Raw genomic sequence first — 19,515 nt, 5'->3', positions numbered from 1 at the left:
GGAATTCATGGGTCTGGATGAACTTGGTGGCGGGGGGGGGGGGGGGGGGGGGGGGGGGGGTCCGAGCGCTCGTCCCCCCCCCCCCCCCCCCCCCGTGCAGGTCTGGGGCTGGAGGGGCTCAGGTTCCCCCTCCGCAGCCCGGGCCGCCCCGGGCTGCAGTTCCGCCTCCAGCCGCCCGGGGGCGCGGCGCGCGCCTTCGTCGCATGGCGCCGCTCTGGCCTCGACTTCCGCGCTCGCGGACCTGCACTTCCGGCAGGCCGGCGGGAGTTGGCGTCTGCGGGCGCCGCGGGCGGGTGGGGGGCGCTCGGGAGGCATGGCGGGGGCGGGCCCGGGGGCGGCGCGCTCGCAGCCGGCGGGGCCGGCCCGGGTCCTGGGCCCCTGAGCCGAGACGCCCCAGGTGAGGACTTCCTTCGGGCCCCGCGACCCCGGCCCTGCCCCGCCGAGGCCCCGCCCCGGCCTCGGTGCGGGGCGGGCCTGGGCGCCGGCGGGCGGCCCCGGGGCGCATGCGTGCGGCCCCCGCCCCGGCACACACCTGCGCGGGGTGACAGTCCCGCGGCCGGGCCGCGGGCGGCGGGCCTCGGGTGGATGGAGGCGGCCGGGGCGGCAGACCCCAGCGGGACCCCTGCCCCGGCCTCCCTCTCCCGGGCCGAGGTCTGAGCGGGGTGAGGGGTTGCACCCGTCCATTGCCAAGGGTGCGACTCAGCCCCACCGTGCGATGGGAAGGTACCCACTCACCCCTCTCCAAAACCACGGGCTGGCCAGACTGCCCTTTCCCAGCTGCGAGACCGCCACGGGCATGGCTTTATTTCTGGCTCTGTGTCTGTCTCGGTGCTGCTAGTACCAAGTGTGGTGTGTGTATTTTATTTTTTTTGTTTTTGTTTTAAATTGAGGCCCCGTAATGTGTTTTGAGATCAGGAAGTAGGAATCACCCAACTTCTGGTACTTTTCAACACTCCATTGGCTGCTTGGGAGCGGGGGGGGGGGGGGGGGGGGGAATGTTTCTGTATGAATTTTAGGATGAGTTGTTTTTTTTTTTTTTCTTCTAGTGTTGCGAAAAGTACCATTGCAGTTTTGATAAGGATTGCATCGGGTTATTTTAGTTCATATGGCCATCTTAATGGCCTGGTCAATATGTTTGTCTGTTTTTGACCTTTCTTTTGGAGTACTAGGGTTTGAACTGCCCGTACTCTATGCTTCCATTCTCTCCTTAGCCACTGAATGTGATTTTTTTTTTTTTTCCCTTTGGTCGGTTGTGGGGCTTGAACTCTGGGCTTGGGCACTGTCCCTGTGCTCCTCAGCTCAAGGTGAGCACTCTGCCGCTTGAGCCACAGCACCACTTTTGGTTTTCTAGTGGTTTATTGGAGATAAGAGTCTCATGGACTTTTCTGCCTGGGCTGGCTTTGAACCGCAATCCTCAGATCTAGCCTCCTGAGTAACTAGGATGACAGGCGTGAGCCACTGGTGCCCGGCTTGAATGTGACTCTTGAACTCAGTGTCCGCACACTCTCCCTGAGCTCTTTCAATCAAGGCTAACACTCTACCCCTTTGAGCCATAGTGTCACTTCTGGTTTTCTGATGGTTAATTGGAGATAAGAGTCTCACAGACTTTCCTGCCCTGACTGGCTTTGAATGGTGAGCCTCAGATCTCAGCCTCCTGAGTAGGTAGGATCACAGGCATGAGCCACCAAGCACCTGGCTTGAATGTGATTCTTACACAGTTCAGACAGATGCACTTGTAGGTAGAGTCCATGGAACATTCCTGTGAGCTGCATGTGGTTGGGAGGGGTTCCTTGTGAGCTGCCTCCTTTCCTTAAGCTCTACTGGGACTTGGAACTGTCTGGCCCTGGGACTTGGAACTGTCTGGCCCACTTCCACACTGGAAGGAAAAGTGCTGTTTACTATCACTATGGGAGCCCCTTGGTTCAGGATGTAAGAAATCTGTGTGTGTCTACTGTTTGCTCTCTGCGTGTGTGTATGTTTTGGTAAACTATCTTCCTGCTCTGCTCTCCTCTGCAGAGATGTGATCATGGATTATCATGTCTCCACCATTAAACCCCGGAGAATCCAGAACCAGAACGTCATTCACCGCCTGGAGCGCCGGCGCATCAGCTCCGGCCGGGCGGGGACCCACTGGCACCAGGTCCGCGTGTTCCACCAGAACGTCTTCCCCAGCTTCACCGTTGTCAACGTGGAGAAGCCCCCCTGCTTCCTGCGCAAGTTCTCCCCTGATGGCCGCTACTTCATCGCCTTCTCCTCCGACCAGACGTCTCTCGAGATCTACGAGTACCAGGGCTGCCAGGCGGCGGAGGACCTCCTGCAGGGGTATGAGGGGGAGATCCTGTCCAACGGCAACGACCAGCGCTCCGTCAACATCCGGGGCCGGCTCTTCGAGCGCTTTTTTGTCCTGCTGCATATAACCAACGTGGCCGCCAACGGGGAGCACCTGAACCGGGAGTGCAGCCTGTTCACGGACGACTGCCGCTGCGTCATCGTGGGCTCGGCCGCCTACCTCCCCGACGAGCCGCACCCCCCCTTCTACGAGGTGTACCGGAACAGCGAGTCCGTGACCCCCAACCCCCGGTCCCCCCTCGAGGACTACTCCCTCCACATCATCGACCTTCACACCGGACGTCTGTGTGACACACGCACGTTCAAGTGCGACAAAGTGGTCCTGTCGCACAACCAAGGGCTGTACCTGTACAAGAACATCCTGGCCATCCTGTCGGTGCAGCAGCAGACCATCCACGTCTTCCAGGTGACCCCCGAGGGCACCTTCATTGACGTGCGCACCATCGGCCGCTTCTGCTATGAGGACGACCTGCTCACCGTGTCCGCCGTCTTCCCCGAGGTGCAGCGGGACGGCCAGGCGGGCACTGCCAGCCCCTTCCGGGACCCCTTCATCAACTCCCTGAAGCACCGCCTGCTGGTGTACCTGTGGCGGCGTGCGCAGCAGGACGGGAGCGCCATGGCCAAGCGGCGCTTCTTCCAGTACTTTGACCAGCTGCGGCAGCTGCGCATGTGGAAGATGCAGCTGCTGGACGAGCGGCACCTGCTCATCAAGTACACCAGCGAGGACGTGGCCACGCTGCGGGCCACGGACCCGTCCCAGGTATGGAGCCAGCCCCCTGCCGGCCCTCAGGAATGCACAGCCTTTCTTGGGTGGATGTTTGCTCTCCTAGGGTACAAACTTGAAACCAGTTGCATTTTTATCTGGGTCCATGGTGTGGACAAATGGAAGCTGGCTGCCCTCGCCCCGTGTGGTCTGCTCTGAGCCTGCTGGCCTAATTCTTCTTTTCTCAGAGGCAGGGCCTGGCTTCGTAACCCAGGCTGGCCACAAACTTGGGATCTTCCTGCCTGAGCCTCCCAAGTGCACATTACAGGTGTGTACCACTATGCCCGCCTCAGTTATTACCCACATTTTTCTTTTCTTTCTTTTTTTTCTTTTTTATTTTTTTGTCGGTCATGAGGCTTGAACTCGGCCTGGACGCTGTCCCTCAGCTCTTCAGCTCAAGGCTAGTGCTCTACCTCTTGAGCCACAGAGCCACTTCCGGTCTTCTTATTGGAGATGAGAGTCTCATGGACTTTCCAGCCCGGGCTGACATTGAACTGTGGTCCTCAGATCTCAGCCTCCTGAGTAGCTAGGATTCCAGGCGTGAGCCACTGGCGCCCAGCACCCTCAGTTTTCTTCAGAGCATTTTCAGGACCCTTGAGATGGGAGTTGGCTGAGTCTGGTATCTCTCTCTTGTCTGTAGCTGAGTTTACTGTAAGGAGGTGCCATGCAGGGCGTTGCTTCCTAGGCTTCCAGTCACCTGTAGAACTACTCTCAGAGCTGCATTCTAAAAAGGCGTGTGGCATGGGCAAGATCATTAGGGGGATGCTTTTTCTTGCCTGTCAGTGATGAACTAGCAGCTACCGCAGGTGAGTGTGCACTTCACTGTGAGTGGAGTGGAGGTTGGCATACGGCCCCTGACATCTGTGCCTTCCTGTCCCTCACGCCCAGCCCGTCTTGGAGGGGAGGGTGATCGTTTCCCCTGTCCCTCACGCCCAGCACGTCTTGGAGGGGAGGGTGATCCGTTTCCGTGTCCTTGTAATTATGGAGATTCTGGTAAAGCTCTGATGTGATCAGTGTTGTCCAGGTGTGGAAGAGGCCATGAGTCAGTCTTATTTAGCTTTGAGCTATAATTACTTTTCTATTTTGGAGGGACTAAGTTGTCTGTGATCACTGCTTTGAGGCGGGCCCTTTTTCCTTTGCTAAAAGATGACCCATTTGCTTTTTTTTTCTCCCTAGTAGCCTCAGTCAGTTGCTGGTAGAGATGCTGCGAAGGCTGCGCCCTTTGCTTGTGGGGTTTGAAACCCTAAACCCACCCTTTCTGCCGAAGTTGTGCTCTGCACTCCTCCCCCAGTTTAATTTGATAGGTTCCAATAAGGTTAATGAGTGGGAAGCGCCTGCAGACACAAAGCCTTGTGTTATTGCTAGGTTCTTCTCAGGTTGCCTCTGTCCTCTAATTTACAGCCAAATTTAATTTCCAGGTGACCGTGAAGCCATGTAATAGGAGCTCTGGGAAAGACTAATTACTAGTAAAACAGTTGGGCTACATGGCTCCAGAGATTGGTAACAGATTTCAACTCAATCAGAGTACTGCAAGCTGCTAATCCCAGTGTTCTGAGAACTTCTGAAGTCCTCTTGGAAGCTTGAAGACGAATTAATTCACACTGCTGCACTCACCAACCGAAACTTGTGGTCCCAGAACCACCTGTTGGGCAGAGCAAGGAGCTGGAGGTTTACAGGAGCTAGGAGCTGGAGGTTTACGGGAACAAGGAGCTGGAGGGTTACAGGAGCAAGAGGGTTAGGGGCTCATTCAGAAAGTGGCAGCTCTGCCACCTGTGGCATTTGAATGCTTTTCAGGTTCCCCCTCGGGTCTTAATTGCTCCAAATTTACAATGCATCTTACACATGCTCCTGCAGAAGAGCACTTACAAAGAAAGAAACAGAAAATGCCTGATTTGTACCAAGCTGAGCCTGTGTGGCTACAACTTGCTTGAGCAGTTTTAGCACACAATATATTTAAGACTTCTGTCTGCATGTCAGAAATATGAAGAGGAAAAAATAAGTGGCCCCCAAATTGAACTTTCAACTGTATACATAGAAGAGAAAATCATTCGGCAACGGGCAGCCCCAGGCTGCAAATCACTTTCCCAGCAGGAAGGAAAATTAAATCTGGCATTTTTTTGTGTTTTTTTTTTTTCTTCTTCTTCTTCTTTAATCTCAGGGTCCGTTAGGAAGCAAGTGAGGGATAAACACTTGGGAAAAATATTGAATTTGCACAGTTTGAGATAAAAAGATTGAAGCTCTTTTTACACACAGTCATTCTAGCAGCCCAGAGGCAGTGGGAGGCTGGAGGGGCCGGGTCTCTGAGTCCAGTCTGCCCCCTCCCCATCACCCATCTCCCCCCTCCCCCCCCCGAGACCACAGGGAGCCAGGTTTCCACCCTAGTGTCCAGCTCAGGTATTCGCTTGGCGTACTCGGTTGGCATGGATTTTAAGCCAGGTGACAGGTTCTCTAGGCATGGCAGGCCCTTGTGCTGTCTGAAGCTCTCTGTCTTTTTTTTTTTTTTTAGGCATCTTTCTTTGTGGTGTACAATATGGTGACCACCGAGGTGATTGCTGTGTTTGAGAACACCTCGGACGAGCTTCTGGAGCTCTTTGAGAACTTCTGTGACCTCTTCCGCAATGCCACCCTGCACAGCGAAGTCCAGTTCCCTTGCTCGGCCTCCAGCAACAACTCTGCAAGGCAGATCCAACGCCGGTAAGCCGTCCCCCCGGCCCTGTCTGGATGGCTGTGTTGTTGGGCCCAGTCGCCACTTCTCTTCCCTCTGGCCTCGGCTAGCCTGCAGGCGTTAACCGCCCCCTTGTCACGTGCTGAGCCTCTCCTCGCTGCCCCTTCCATGCATCGTCGGGCTCTGTTCTACACCATCTGTGAGCTGCAGAAAGGTGGAGGCCATCTCTCTGCGGCTCGGTCCTCAGTGGTGTGCTGACGAGCACACAGATACTGAGTGAATGCTTAAGGAAATCTTTTTACAACTTGTGGGTAACGTACAGTGTGTTGAACACATGCATTTATCTCTACTCCATTGCAACTCCATTGCAGACCATAGAACAGAAGAGATACTAACGCAGCGTTAGAAGCTAGACCATGCACGGTGCGTCATGACTGACTTACGTAGCTCAGGAGCAGAGACTTAAGGCTGAAGAGCCTCAGCTTCAAGAAGCAAGCTTGCCTGAGCAGGGAACCCTGGGATGGGTCAGGACCTGTGGCTCCCTGGCATCTCTGAGGCAGCTACCCGAGAGGCAGCCTGCAGTCAGGAGGATCCCTGCAGTTCTTAAACGTGGCAGTCCAGAGTCTTGGTGAAAGGCAGTTAGAACTGGTCCCAGGCCCAGGAGATGGCATCTGCCAAGGCTCCCCGCCCCCTCCCACCTTCCTGAGTCAACCTGCGGCTATTATTTGGGGAAAGTGGATTTTGAATATTTTCCTAGTTGTGCTGTTACCAGCAATGAGTAGAAACTGTGTCAAATTCCAGGCGTTTCCATCTTAAATTCCTTTGCTGTCTTTGTCCGCTGGTGACTTAGGGTTCTCCATTCCTGCTCTTTGCTTCTTTTTGTTGTTGTTGTTGTTTTAAGAGTATCTGTAGCCCGCCACACTTGGAATGTGTGAGAGCCTGGTCTTGGGCTTCATAGTGATTTACAAAGTGAGTGGTTTTAGACGTGTTCATTACTCTGAAAGCCAGGCACCCGCCTCAAAGACCGTCCTCTCCGATGCTTTGTTCTAGATTCAAAGACACAATCATCAATGCCAAGTATGGAGGGCACACGGAGGCGGTGCGTCGGCTGCTGGGCCAGCTCCCCATCAGTGCCCAGTCCTACAGCGGGAGCCCCTACCTGGACCTGTCTCTCTTCAGCTACGATGACAAGTGGGTGTCAGTCATGGAGCGGCCCAAGACCTGTGGCGATCACCCCATCAGGTATGACGTCGGCGCCATGCTGCCCGCGGGTGACCACAGTGCGTGTGGGGGGAACGTGGTCCCACTTTTGCACGCGCACCCTCCTTCCTGGCATCATTTCCTGTGACTTGCCCCCCCCCCCCCCCCACTTCCTTGCTGAGTGCTTGGACTGTTTGGGTATCAGTCTTGTAAACTAACCCCTGCTACCTCCTGCTCCCATCTAACCTCGAGCTCAGTGAAGTGTTGTCTGCTTGTATCCTGGGACTGAAGCCGTGATGTTCCGCTTAGAGTAATCCGGTACTGTTCCATGTAGCGCTGTAGTCGAGGCTCTGCTCCGATGCCCGACTGGCCACTGGAGCAGGGCAGATCTTGGTGCATACGTACGGGCGGTGGCGGTTGGCTCTGGAGAGTGGGTACACCCGTCCTGTCGCCTCACTGTGTATTACGTGGGCTGGTGTAGTACATTCTGCAGTTCGATCATCATAGTATTTCCTGTGGAAGATTGTAATCAGATTGAAAAGAAAAAGTAAATTTTTTGGGGGGGGTCAGTTGTGGGGCTTGACCTCTGGGCGTGGGCGCTGTCCCTCAGCTCTTCAGCTCAAGGCGAGCGCTCTACCACTTGAGCCACAGCACACTTCTGGCTTTTTCAGCTTATGTGGTGCTGAGGAATCGAACCCAGGGCCTCATGTATGCGAGGCAAGCGCTCTGCCACTGAGCTACCTGCCCAGCTCCCAAAAGGTAAATTTTTTAGTTTCAAACCTCAATGAGAAGTAGAATATGCTGACTCTTTGTGTCCGCTCGCCGGCTTCAGCAGTGACTAACTCTTGGCCAGCCTGCTGTCTCTTTTTTCCACTGCCACATCCTCTTCTCCCCACTGCTGCCCGGCTTATTTTGTGGCGGGTCCCAGTCTCCTGGCATTTCACCTGTAAACATCTCAGGTAATTTGTTTTTTTTTTTTGCCAGTCCTGGGGCTTGAACTCAGGGCCCAGGCACTGCCCTTGAACCGCTTTTTTTGCTCAAAGCTAGCACTCTACCACCTGAGCCATACCACCACTTATGGCTTCTTCTGTGTATGTGGTACTGAGGAATTGAACCCAGGGCTTCATGCATGCAAGGCAAGCACTCTACCACATTTTCAGCCCAACATCTCAGTTTGTACGTATAAAAGACCCAAGAGCTTTTTTTTTTTTTTTTAAAAAAAAACAAAAACCTAAAAATTAGGTCATTGTCCTGTGTAAAGAAAATGAACAAAAACTTCTTAGTACCGCAAGATAGCCAGTCTGTTTTCACATCTCCCCGTTGGCTTGTCAGTGTTCTTCTCACCGGCCTGAGCAGAGCGCGTGTCAGTCCTTGTGTCCAGGCCACAGCCTGCTTCCCTGTTCACCTTCCTTGCCACCACCCAGGTGTCTCCCACCGTCTAGACTCTGCTCACCCTCCCTTAGTTCTCATACACTGACAGGGTGCAGGTGAGCCCTTGGTGGTGTGTGTGCATGGGGACCGTATGGGCCAGGCACACGTGCTTTTTGCACACAGTGGGCCCCATTGGCTGCGGTCAGGTAGCAGACGCGCGCCTGCCATGCTGCCTTCCCTGTTTGAAGAGACGGCCTGAGGAGCTCAGGGCCGGTGACTGAGCACGCTTTGCCGGGAATTTTAATTAAAACTGAGAGACATGGGGACCTCGAAGGCGTCTGAAGGGGTAACGCTGTGAGCGGCACGCCTCCTTTCCTTTCTGTCTTCCACTCCGGTCTGTGTCAGCAGGCTGGCTTGCCTGTGTGAGGTGTGGCGCCGCATCACATCCTGGGGTCTGCCTTAATTCCGTTTCCCCAACCTGCTTGGTCCTTGCACCAATCTTCCACCGGTGTATCTTCCACCGGATCCGTGTGTTGTAATCTGTTTAGCCGCTCCCCCACTGCCGAGCGTTTTTGTCTATGAGGGGACATCAGAGCAGCCATCTTTAATCATGCCACTGGTCCACTTCCGTTCCGATGACGTGACTTCATCGGAAGGAGAGGGGGTTTCACCAAAAAAGATGAATACCCTGAGGTCTGCTTTACGAGTGCATGCTTTTCGGAAGGGCTGTTACAGAGCCTGTAAGTGCAGTGCTGGCTGTCTTCCGGCCCTTGCCCTGGCTTAGCCCCAGCCATCCCTCATCTCCAGTTCCCCAAAGCACAGGGCATCCATTTTGCATGCAGAAGCGGCATTTACGATGGGAACTGGTGGAAGCATCTTTACTCCACCTTGTGTTTGGATGAAGAAGTAAAAGCTGCTTAGTATTTTGTGTGTCCATGTGAAAAAGAATTTCCAGCCGGGCCCTGGTGGCTCACACCTATAATCCTAGCTTCTCAGGAGGCTGAAATCTGAGGATCGCAGTTCAAAGCCAACCCGGGCAGGAGAGACCATGAGACTCCTATCTCCAATAAACCACCAGAAAACTGGAAGAGGTGCTGTAGCTCAAGTGGTAGAGCGTTCGCCTTGAGCTAAAGAGCTGAGGGACAGCACCCAGGCCCAGAGTTCAAGCCCCATGACCGACCAAAAAAAAAAAAAAAAGAATTTCCATTTTGGTGCCAGTGGCTCATGCCTGTAATCCTAGTTACTGAGGAGATTGAGATCTGAGGATTGTGGTTCAAAGCCAGCCTGTGAGACTCTTAACTCCAATTACCTACCAGAACGTGGATGTATGGCTCACATGGCAGTGTCAACTTGAGAGGAAAAGCTACAGGACACCACCCAGGCTCTGAGTTTAAATCCCAGGCACATGTAGCCACCAGGCAGCTTACATGACTTGAGTCAAGGGTCAAGAACACACCAGATTTCAGAGATGTAGGGAAAGCTAAGGAATGTGACATTTTTCTTTTTTCTTTTTTTTTGAATGTGACATTTTTCATTAGGATTATTGGTCACACAATATTTTAGATATATTGGATCAAGTGAAATACATAACTAAAATTAATTTCACTTTGTTTTTCTTTTTTTGTTGGTCGTGGATCTTGAACTCTGGGTCTGGGCGCTGTCCCTCAGCTCTTCAGCTCAAGGTGAGCTTTCTACCTCTTGAGCCACAGCACCACTTCCGGTTTTCTGGTGGTTTATTGGAGATAAGAGTCTCATGGACTTTCCTGCTAGGGCTGGCTCTAAACTGCAGTCCTCAGCTCAGCCTTCTGAGTAGCTAGGATGACAGGTATGAGCCACTGGTGCCCAGCTGATGTTTAATTTGTTTTAATGTGGCTACCTGAAAATATGGCTCATGTGGCCTGGACTTGTGGCTTGCGTCTCATCTGTGGCTTGGACGGTTTCTGGGGAGGCTGGCCTAATTAGGGTAAGTGTAACAGGGTCGTGTTGGGAAAGAGAAGGGACCAGTGGCTCAGGCCAGGCTCCCCACCCCCTCCACCGCCCGGTGAACGGGGCAGACCAAGAAGAGTGTGTGGCGCTGCCTGGCGCGGGCTGAGCTGGGGGAAGGAAGCAATGGGTGGTCTCCTCACCGTGTGGGGTGATTTTCAGCATCCGCTTCTCCCCCTCCTCTCTCTCTGTCCTTGTCTGTCTAGATTCTATGCCCGGGACTCTGGCCTACTCAAGTTTGAGATTCAGGCGGGCTTGCTGGGCCGGCCCGTCAACCACACCGTGCGCCGCCTTGTTGCCTTCACCTTTCACCCCTTTGAGCCCTTTGCCATCTCTGTGCAGAGGACCAACGCCGAGTACGTCGTCAACTTCCACATGCGGCACTGCTGCACCTAGGGGCCGGCCGGGCCTGGCTGGGTTGCTGGGCTGGGGTGGGGTGGGGGCGTCCAGGACTCCGCTCTGGACTCTGGGGGCAAGCAGGCTCGTGGACTTTGCATCAGGGGTGGCCCTGGGGTCCCCTGGTCTGCTTCTGGCGCAGATGTCCAGCACTGCTCAAGTCCCCTGGAGTTTGTTCAGCACTTCACTGCTGCAAAGATGAGAGAGCTCTGCTTCGCCCCTCAGGGCCCTTGCTCAGCACTGTGGCTGTGTGGCCCGGTGCAGGTGAACTGCGTCTCCTCCCACAGACCCAACAGCGGGGCAGGTTTTTTTTTTTTTTTTAATAGGAAAATAAATGAGGCCTTGGTATTTTCTTACTGAAGGGTGTACCGTGTGCTAACTGTCGTGCGTTCCTCCCCCTCGGGGCTTTCTGAGTTCTTGGGGTGTGGGAGGAGCTGTGGGATGGGCACGCGGCTGCGGAGGCAGCAGCTGCCGGCATGGAGGACAGGCGTCCGCCCGGACCGCGGCCTTCCCTGGGGCGCTCTCCTGGTAATGGCGCGTGCTCATGTGGAAGCATGCTCGGGCCCGCGCCATCTGTCACGCAGCTGGCCCCTGGGCCACAGCACAGAGACAGACCCTAGGAGCACGCACTGTGCTTTGGAGAGGAGTGGCCGGCATGCTCTGGGTGTCCCCAAGGAGATCAGACAGCCTGTCGGAGGCTGCTGAGCTGTCACAGCATCCCACCGCCGCCAGCCACCGTCCTGTCACACTCGCAGCCAGCCTCTCGGGGCTTGTCGTCCACAGCTGTGTCTGCAGCTGGTTCCAGCACACCTGGGTTTCAGAGCCAGCTGCCAAAGGAGTCACGGTGCGAGACAGCTGGGCCCTTTGTCCCCGCTGCCACCCAGACTCCCGTTGGGAACCTGAGAAACAGGATGGGAGAGGCCAGCCACCACACGCAGGTATCCTCAGTGCCGGGCAGCTCAGCCCACCCTCACTCACACAAGCCTCACACACGAGGCTTGGCCTGAAATAGCTGAATCTGCTCCCCCTTACCTCGAACACAGCCGCCCGCTGTGTGAGTAGACACTGCCGTGCCACATGCCAAGGACAAGGAGAGAAGTGAACACAGCGTGGTAAAAGCTTTCCTCCCTGACAGCAGCGGAGCTGGAAGATGGAGGGGTCAAGGCCAGCCTGAGCTTCGTCTTAAGACTGTGCTCAAACACACAACGAAACACTTGTTGCCAGGCGCCGGTGACTCACACCTGTCATTCTACCCACTCAGGAGGCTGAGATCTGAGGATCATGGTTCGAAGCCAGCCCAGGCAGGAAAAAACTGTGAGACTCTTTATCTCCAATAAATTACTCAGAAAAAGCCGGAAGTGGAGTTGTGGCTCCAGTGGTAGAGTCCTAGCCTGAGCACCCAGAGGCTCAGGAAAGCACCCAGGCCCTGAGTTCAAACCCCAGGACTGACCAAAAAAAAAAAAAAAAAAAACCAACACTTGTTTTCCTGCATGTAGGACAGCTGGTTTCTAGTTTTCTTCCTGCCTCCCTGGCAGGAAGAGCCTTTTCCTGCCTTTTCTGCTCTACCTGTAGATGCTGGAATGCATCAGCACTCAGCCTTGGATTCCTCGCTTCTTCTCCTTTTCTTGATTTCATTATCTCCCACACTTCTAAATTCTAGCTGGAGACTGATGACCCCCCCCCCCCCCCCCGCCCCTTCCCAGCCCTGACCCCCTCCAGGAACTTTAAACTCACATTTCCTATGATTGCCCCAACACCTTTGTAGGGATTTCTAATAGGTTCTGAGTTTTCAAAATTTTCAGGTCCACCATAGCACCGACTCCCCTTCCCCTCCAACCTGTTTTTCCTTCAGGATTCTCCACATGGCTTCAGTGTATGACCTTCTTTACCAGAGACCCCAACCTCAGGAAGTCTCCATTTCTCTTCTCTCCATCCGGCTACCACCATCACTGACCTCACGGTGAGAAGAGCAGGGTGCCTGCTCCAGGCCAGTCGTGTAAGTTGTCCAAGGATGTCTTGTGTAGGCCAGGGCAGTAACACCATGAGGCAGCGGTTTCTGGGGAATATTTCTCTTGAACCGTGGAGCCCATGTTTCTGTCATCCATAGCTCCATGCCCAGACTCAGAGAACCAGCCTTCGTGTCAAGGTGTGCCTGCCTCCATTCAGGATGAAGAGAGGAGAAGATTCTTGCTCACCCATGACAAGGATGGTTGACCCCCAGATCCACCCACAACTGGATTTCCAGTTTCCTCAGGAGAACTTTATTGTTTGAAATTGGTTGTCTATTTCTTGTCATTGAAAGCAAATTAATAGATGTAAAGATAGGTCTTTGTAGGAAAGATTCATGAAATTTTGTGTGTGTGCGCCAGTCCTGGGGCTTGAACTCAGTGCCTGGGCACTGTCACCTAGCTTCTTTTGCTCAAGGATAGTACTCTACCACTTGAGCCACAGCTCCACTTCCAGCTTTTTTTGGTGTGGTACTGAGGAATCAAACCCAGGGCTTTATGCATGCTAGGCAAGCACACTACCACTAGGCCACATTCCTAGGCCCTCCCCCCCCTCCCTTTTTTTGAGTTCTGCTATGTTACCCAAGCTAATCTTGAACTTGCAGCCTCAGTTGATCCTCCTACCTCAGTCTCCGGAGTAGCTGAGACTACAGGTATGTCCTCCCAAACTTTTTGCATCTGTATACGCCCTAGATGCAGTTTTTCATAAAGCCAGAAGATGCGAGGATTCTTCCTCTCAGATTTCTGGAAGATTCCTGCCTCTCCTGTGGTCCTCTGAGCTGTGGTCTGTTTCCCAGAGCTAAGAGGGTTTAACTAAAACAGGAGATAAAGCTCTCAGCCCACTGAGTACTTCCCTGATACTAACTTTTCAATTCCGGTGTGTTTGTTTATATTGGCTTTGTTCCTAAAGGATTTAAGGTAGCACTCAGTAAATTCTAGTATCTTCTCTCCACAAATGACCGAGGAATCTCAAGACTCTGGAGAAATGAGTTCTTCCGCACTAAGAGAACCAGGGACGTACTTGAGGGAATGTCTTTCGGATGAAAGTGCTTCCCTGAACCCCTCTTCACCCCACCCCTACTGGCCGGCCCTGGTGTGTCAGCATCAGAGCAAAGCTGCTGTGGACCCTTGGGGGGGGCTGCCGAGCCTCTTCTGTCCCGAGCCTTGCAGAGAGGCACAATATAAATGAGCGAAAAGCCTAAATTAGATAATTTTTAAAAGGATGGTAGCTTCATTATTTTCGAGCACACAGAGTAACTGAAATTCAACAATGAAATGTTTCTCTGCCGAGGCCTTCAGGGACGTCTCTTAATGAGTAGATTATAATTACTGGTAATCAGCATAACGGTTCCCTACAATGCGTGCTTTGAAAGCAATTGAGCATATTAAGTGATTTTGATGTTCTGGGAGCAGTTTTGTTTACAGCTCTCATTTGCTCAGTATATACCCTTTATAGCTGTAGCTCTCCGTTGTCTAACAGGAAAAAAAATTAAAGGCTTTCTTTTATCAGACAGCATTCGATTACCCTTGTAGGAGGCAGGACGCAGAGGTTCCTGGTGCATTATGGGAATATTTCTGGCTTGTAGGGCAGGCCTGGTGCAGGACCTAACTGCTCCTTGTGGGTTGGGTAGCACTGGGTTTGGGATTAATAGTGGAGTCTCAGTTGACCCACTGTAGAATGGAGGTAGTTTTTCTGTATTTCACTGAGGGAGCATTAAATACTGAGCATAAAATATTTTAATAGGGTAAGAGCTCAGTAGATGCTAGCTGCCTTCTTACTAGGTGTGTGTGTGTGTGTGTGTGTGTGTGTGTGTGTGTGTGTGTGTAGGTACTGGGGCTTGAACTCAAGGCCTAGGTGCTGTCCCTTATCTTTTTTGCTCAAGGCAAATGTTCTACCTACCAGTGGAACCACAGCTCTACTTCTGGCTTTGTGGTGGTTAATTGGAGACTTTCCTGCCTACGGTAGCTTTGAATCATGATCTTCGGATGTCAGCCTCTGGAGTAGCTAGGATCATAGGTGAGCCACCGCGGCTACCAGCGTAAGACACCATCAAAAAATGATGCTGCTGTTTTGCGTTATAATGAAAGGCTGTTTTGTACACAAAGGCACAAGTGGAGAGCAGAGGGGTAAGGTTAGTGAAGAACAAATTTGCCATTTGAGGACTGAAGACAAGACAGTTTTTCTGTTGGTTTGCTTTTTATGGAAGTACTGGGGTTTGAACTCAGGGCCTTTGTATTTGCTGGATAAGTGGGCCTGCCTTTTTGCCTTAGTTATTCTTTGAATAGGGTCTGGTGTTAATGCCCAGGCAGCCTGGAGGGAAATCCTGTTTATGCCTCTCTCGTGGCTGGAAGGACAGGTGTGTGCCAACACCCCTGCCTTTGGTGGTTGAGATGGAGTCTCAGGGATTTTTGTTGCCTGGGCTGGCCTCAAACCCTGATCCTCCTCATCTCTGCCCCAGGTAGCTAAGATGACAGGAGTGAGCCACCACACCTCTGAAGCTAAAGCGACCGGTTTTCTTTTGTGGAGCATCAAGAAGGAAAGCTGCCCGCTGGCAAGTGACATTTCAGTGACTCACTGGCATGGGTGCAGAAGGCCTGCCTGTTGGGGGAGCTGTTGCCGAGGGACGTGTGGCAGGACTGGAAGAGGTCCCAATGGGATGGGAAGCCTAGTGCCACCAAGGGACCAAGTCAGGCAGCGCACAGGACTAGTCATTACGGTGGAAATCGATGTGTGTGAAACTCCTGCCGACTCTGCACAGGAGCTGATCAGCTCCCAGTGATGTGTGGTTCAATATAAGGGAAGAAGATGAAAACAGAGATCAAGTCAGCAGGACTCGCTGGCTGGCGGGGCTCCTCACCAGGCCTCCAGACCCAGGGACACGCCATGAGTGGGGTCGGTAGAGGGTCCTGAGCGTGGCTCAGGCCAGGTCTGGAAAGGCCCACAAATGTCTTCCTGATACCCTAGCCACAGGAGGTGCTCCCAGTGTAGGCTGGAGGGAATGGGAGAGGGTAGCCTAGTTGTACCAGCCTTTAGCGTGCAAGCCTCTAAAGGAGGCCCAAGAGGGAACGGCTCTGGATTGATAAGTTTGCCTGGGGAAGGCATGTTTACGGGACTTGTTTGTTTTCTCTGGGTAGCTGCCCCTTCCCACCAGCCCCCTGAATCTGCAAAACCCCAAGATGTCAAGGCACCAGGAAACTCAGGCACAGCTAATGTAGTCTAAAAATAATTGCGAGTGTTAAGAGAGCCCAGTTACGGCTTGGCTGTCCAGATTCTTCTTTCTTACTGACACTAGCATGACGCTAGGTCTTTGAGATGGCCCGCCAGGGGCCCACCTCCTGTACCCACGCGCAGTGTCGTCTGTCTTCCGTACTGCAGCTGTGTTGGTCCGTCCGGGTAGCCTGGCACTGAGTTGCTGCTGGAGTGCTTTTCTGTGGATGCCCGGTCCACATCGTATTAACTTTCATCCCTGATAGGAAGTGTCCACTGTCCCCACCGAAGTCCAAGAGCAGAGGAAGAGGACAGGGAGCACCCCCTGGGGACGTAAGTCCTGCAGCCCATCCAGCCTCCGCCATCTATTCTGCTTTCTCGTCTCTCTCCTAAACCTAGTTACCTCTCCAGGATTAGAAGAGACAGCCTCTTAGTTTTAATTAATTGCAGAAAGTGTGGGGAGAGGCCTCTGTTTCTACTAAGAGAAAGGAAAAGTTGATGAATGAGAATACACTGAATTGGGACAAATGAAATTTCAACCTGAGGCTATTCATCTAGGCCTTTCAAGATTTTTTGTTCTTTGATGGGGGGTGGTGGGTCCTGAGGGTAGGAATCTGTCTTCCAGGGTGGGTAGTGTTACTCAGACCACCTCTAGATTGTTCTCTTGCGGTCATTTACTCCCTCACCCCTTTAAATGGTATTGTGGGTAAAACAAAACAAAACTTATCCGAGTCTCAACACAGACTCAAGTCAGGGGTCAGACTGAGGTGGTGGGTTTGTCGGGATCCTGGCAAAGATTTCTTTGAGAAGATAACTCCGTCTTACGGGGAAGGAGATGAAAAATGCATGCATATTTATGTGGTGAGTTCCTGAGGCCCCCGTGACTGGCAGTAGGGACACAGTTTTTGTTTTTGGCAGTACTAGAGTTTGAGCTCAGGCGGGGTGGGTGCATCAGGGGCAGGGGGGCCTAGCAGCTCCATTCCTGTCCCCTCAGCCTCTCCTTTTCAGGTGAGAGGAGGCCAAGGTGGTTTGCAGCCCAGCTGCTCTCCTCTGCATTCGTTCCGCACATTCTATACCTCCCTGAAGAAAGACATGTGGCTGCAGCATTTAATTAGCGGCCGGGAACATGCTTTCCCAAGGACACGACTTATTTCCCAGCCAGCTGTTGCCCGTCGCTCCCTAGCAACGTGTAGCCTGCACATCTGATTTCTCCTCGTGGCTGGTGTTTACCTGCTGTCACTGCCTGGGTGGGGGTAGGGGCCTCTGGGCTGGGACTCATTCTCCCGATCTGTGAGAGGTCTGAACCTGTTACTCCTGCCAGCTGTGGTGCTGAGCCTTGACCCTTGAATGGCCTCCTGGTGGTTCAGTTCGAGTCCTCTCCTTCAAGTTCATGATTAGAACGGACAGAATGTCACCAGCTATAACAGAGCAACAGGGCCTGGAAAGGTCCATGGGGATTCAGGAGTGCCCTCGAGCTCTGGGGCGAAGAATATCAGTCCCTTTGGAGGAGCCCACCTTTCTGGCTGGGCTGGGCAGCCTTGGGCACCAGGGGCCTCGTGCCAGGCAGAATGCCGTTCTCTGGCCAGGGTGATGGGCAGGGGTGGGGAGGGGAGAAGCCAACCCAAGGAGCCAGCCCAACCGTGAAGCCCTTGAATCTGCAAGGCCACTGCTCAGATTTGCGGTCGCTCATTATGCCAGCTAATGGGAATGCCGCAGCGAAACCCATTACTATGTACAGTTAATAGGAACTAATAATTATGAAAGTATTTTTGAAAGCAAAAAGAAATGACAGATACATTAGGGCTTTGGTGGGGGGGATGAAGTAAAGCATAAAAAAAAAAGGTTCCTCCAACAACAGAATGAATTTGTAGGGCAGGTCTGCTGCAGGTAGAAGCAGAGAGCCCCTCAAAAGAGGCTGTGGTAATCACGGGGCAGGGATCTAGGCTCCTTCCCATCTTCTGGGCAGTGGATGACATGGCTGGCTGAGAGTAGCTCTGTCCACCTGTTGCCTGTCAGGTGATTGTCTTGGTGATGAGCCGTGGCCTCTCCACAGAGCTTAGGGCCCTGAGGCTTGGGCGGGATGAACAGGCGTGTTGGCTGGCTGGCAGTGGCTACGGCTGGCGGGGACCCCGTAGGAGTGCGCAGTTGCACGTGGGGTCCGAGGGAAGGAGGGACACAGGGAGGATGGCGGAAGCACATGGTGTGTGGGGGGAGGGGACAAAGCTGCTCAACTCATGGAGGCCAGGAAGCAGAGAGAGCTAGGAGCCTGACTCCTCCTAAAGTTTCTACCACCATCAGCTGGGGACCACGCCGCCAACGCACAGGCCTGTGGGAGACGTTCAAGTTCAAAACCCCAGCGGGGCTGGGCAGTGGGCAGGGCCCTTCAGACTCACCGAGGGAGGGAGGCCGGTGAGCGCCTGAGTGTTTAGACTCTGGAATGCTCCCTGCCGTCTCGGCCACCGGAGCCTCTCATGTGGCGTCTCCCAGCCCCCGTGTGGGGGACAAAATAAGAGATGGCACGTCTGGCCTGTGTCTGCCACGTAGTAGAAAACGCTTGCTGAGTGCCAGCCTGGGCGACCCCTCTCCAGAGAACTCCCAGCCTCTTCCAGGCCCAGCGTGGATGCAAGAGAGGGCTGAAGGGTTAACCTGGCAGGTTCACGTCTCTACCCAAGGCGAGAAAAGACCCCGTCGCGTTTTCCATTTCTAGAGAGACCCTGACGGGATGCCCCTGCCTGAAGCGTCTCTTCCAGCTGCTTGCATTGATGAAGGGAGAGCAGAGGCCACCGCCTCTCTGCTCCCACTGTGCGGGTCCGGCCGGCCTGTCTCAGCCTGCAGACACTGTCTAGGTGTGTGCATTTTATAGCGTGAACAGCGGAGCATCAGGAGGCCAGGCTTGGGAAGGGGATGCAGAGGCAGGCCGGGCGAGCTGTGTCTTCCCTAGAAAACACAGAGCTTGGCCCTGACCAGGCTCTGACCCTGGCGTTACCAGTGTCTCAGAGCTGCAGGCAGCCCCACACTGCACCCCCAGCCCGAGGCCGGAGGGGGAGGGTGTCAGGGGCTTCCCGGGGTAGCCAGCCCAAGACCTCCCCGCACCCTTCGCTCCACCACTGCAGCAGGCAGCCCTCCACATTGTACTTTGGTGTTTGCAGAGTGACAGTCACTGGTGGCGTTCTCCCAGCTAGCACAGGGCTAGCACAGCGGCTTATCTCAGTACCAAGTAGCCACCTCTCAGTCACTTGCCGGAAGCCACAGGGCAGCAGAGTCTGTGGTGCAGCTGCCCCGTGCCCTGCCAGTCACGTGGGAAGGCTGGAACATCCCCATCTGGCCCGCAGATCCCAGACAGGTGGGAGCAGGGAGATGCGGCAAGGATAAGGGTTCTCTAGGATCCCTGTGTGTCTGGCCCCCGAGGGTGGGTGGCAGGTGCACGCCGCGGGGCCGTGGAACTGGCCCCGCCAGCTGCCGTCGGAGGAGAGGGCAAGCGCACGGGAGCCGTGGGATTAGGTGTTCTCAGGGACCGTTGGTAGAGAAGCACGGTGGTCCTTGGGGCCCTTCCAGCACCTCCGGGGTCTGGGTG

General features: G+C 54.0%; 1 protein-coding gene across 2 annotated transcripts; it reads left to right on the top strand.

Annotated features, from left to right (window-relative positions):
* Window positions 1-314: 314 nt before the first annotated feature.
* Window positions 315-11,083, top strand: Det1 (DET1 partner of COP1 E3 ubiquitin ligase). Of its 2 annotated transcripts, none has more exons than XM_042698508.1 (5): window positions 315-397; window positions 2,017-3,109; window positions 5,619-5,806; window positions 6,828-7,019; window positions 10,538-11,083. In XM_042698508.1, the coding sequence occupies exons 2-5, from the start codon at window positions 2,027-2,029 to the stop codon at window positions 10,725-10,727; spliced, it is 1,653 nt and encodes a 550-aa protein (XP_042554442.1). In that variant the 5' UTR covers window positions 315-397; window positions 2,017-2,026; the 3' UTR covers window positions 10,728-11,083. The 2 variants fall into 2 exon arrangements, with proteins under 2 accessions (XP_042554442.1, XP_042554441.1); XM_042698507.1 differs by lacking the exon at window positions 315-397 and adding an exon at window positions 703-723.
* Window positions 11,084-19,515: the final 8,432 nt, after the last annotated feature.

Source organism: Dipodomys spectabilis, unplaced genomic scaffold (genome assembly GCF_019054845.1).
Source record: "Dipodomys spectabilis isolate Male_0828 unplaced genomic scaffold, ASM1905484v1 ptg000233l, whole genome shotgun sequence".
NCBI classification, from domain to species: Eukaryota; Metazoa; Chordata; class Mammalia; order Rodentia; family Heteromyidae; genus Dipodomys; species Dipodomys spectabilis.
Note: the sequence above shows the minus strand (reverse complement) of the source record. Positions and strands in the feature narration are given on the sequence as shown.

What these genes read in the sequence shown, in the direction of transcription:
- Det1 (XM_042698507.1), top strand. An exon ending in GCAAGGCAGATCCAACGCCG is followed by an intron (nt 5,807 to 6,827) that starts GTAAGCCGTCCC and finishes GCTTTGTTCTAG; the next exon opens with ATTCAAAGACACAATCATCA. An exon ending in TGTGGCGATCACCCCATCAG is followed by an intron (nt 7,020 to 10,537) that starts GTATGACGTCGG and finishes TTGTCTGTCTAG; the next exon opens with ATTCTATGCCCGGGACTCTG.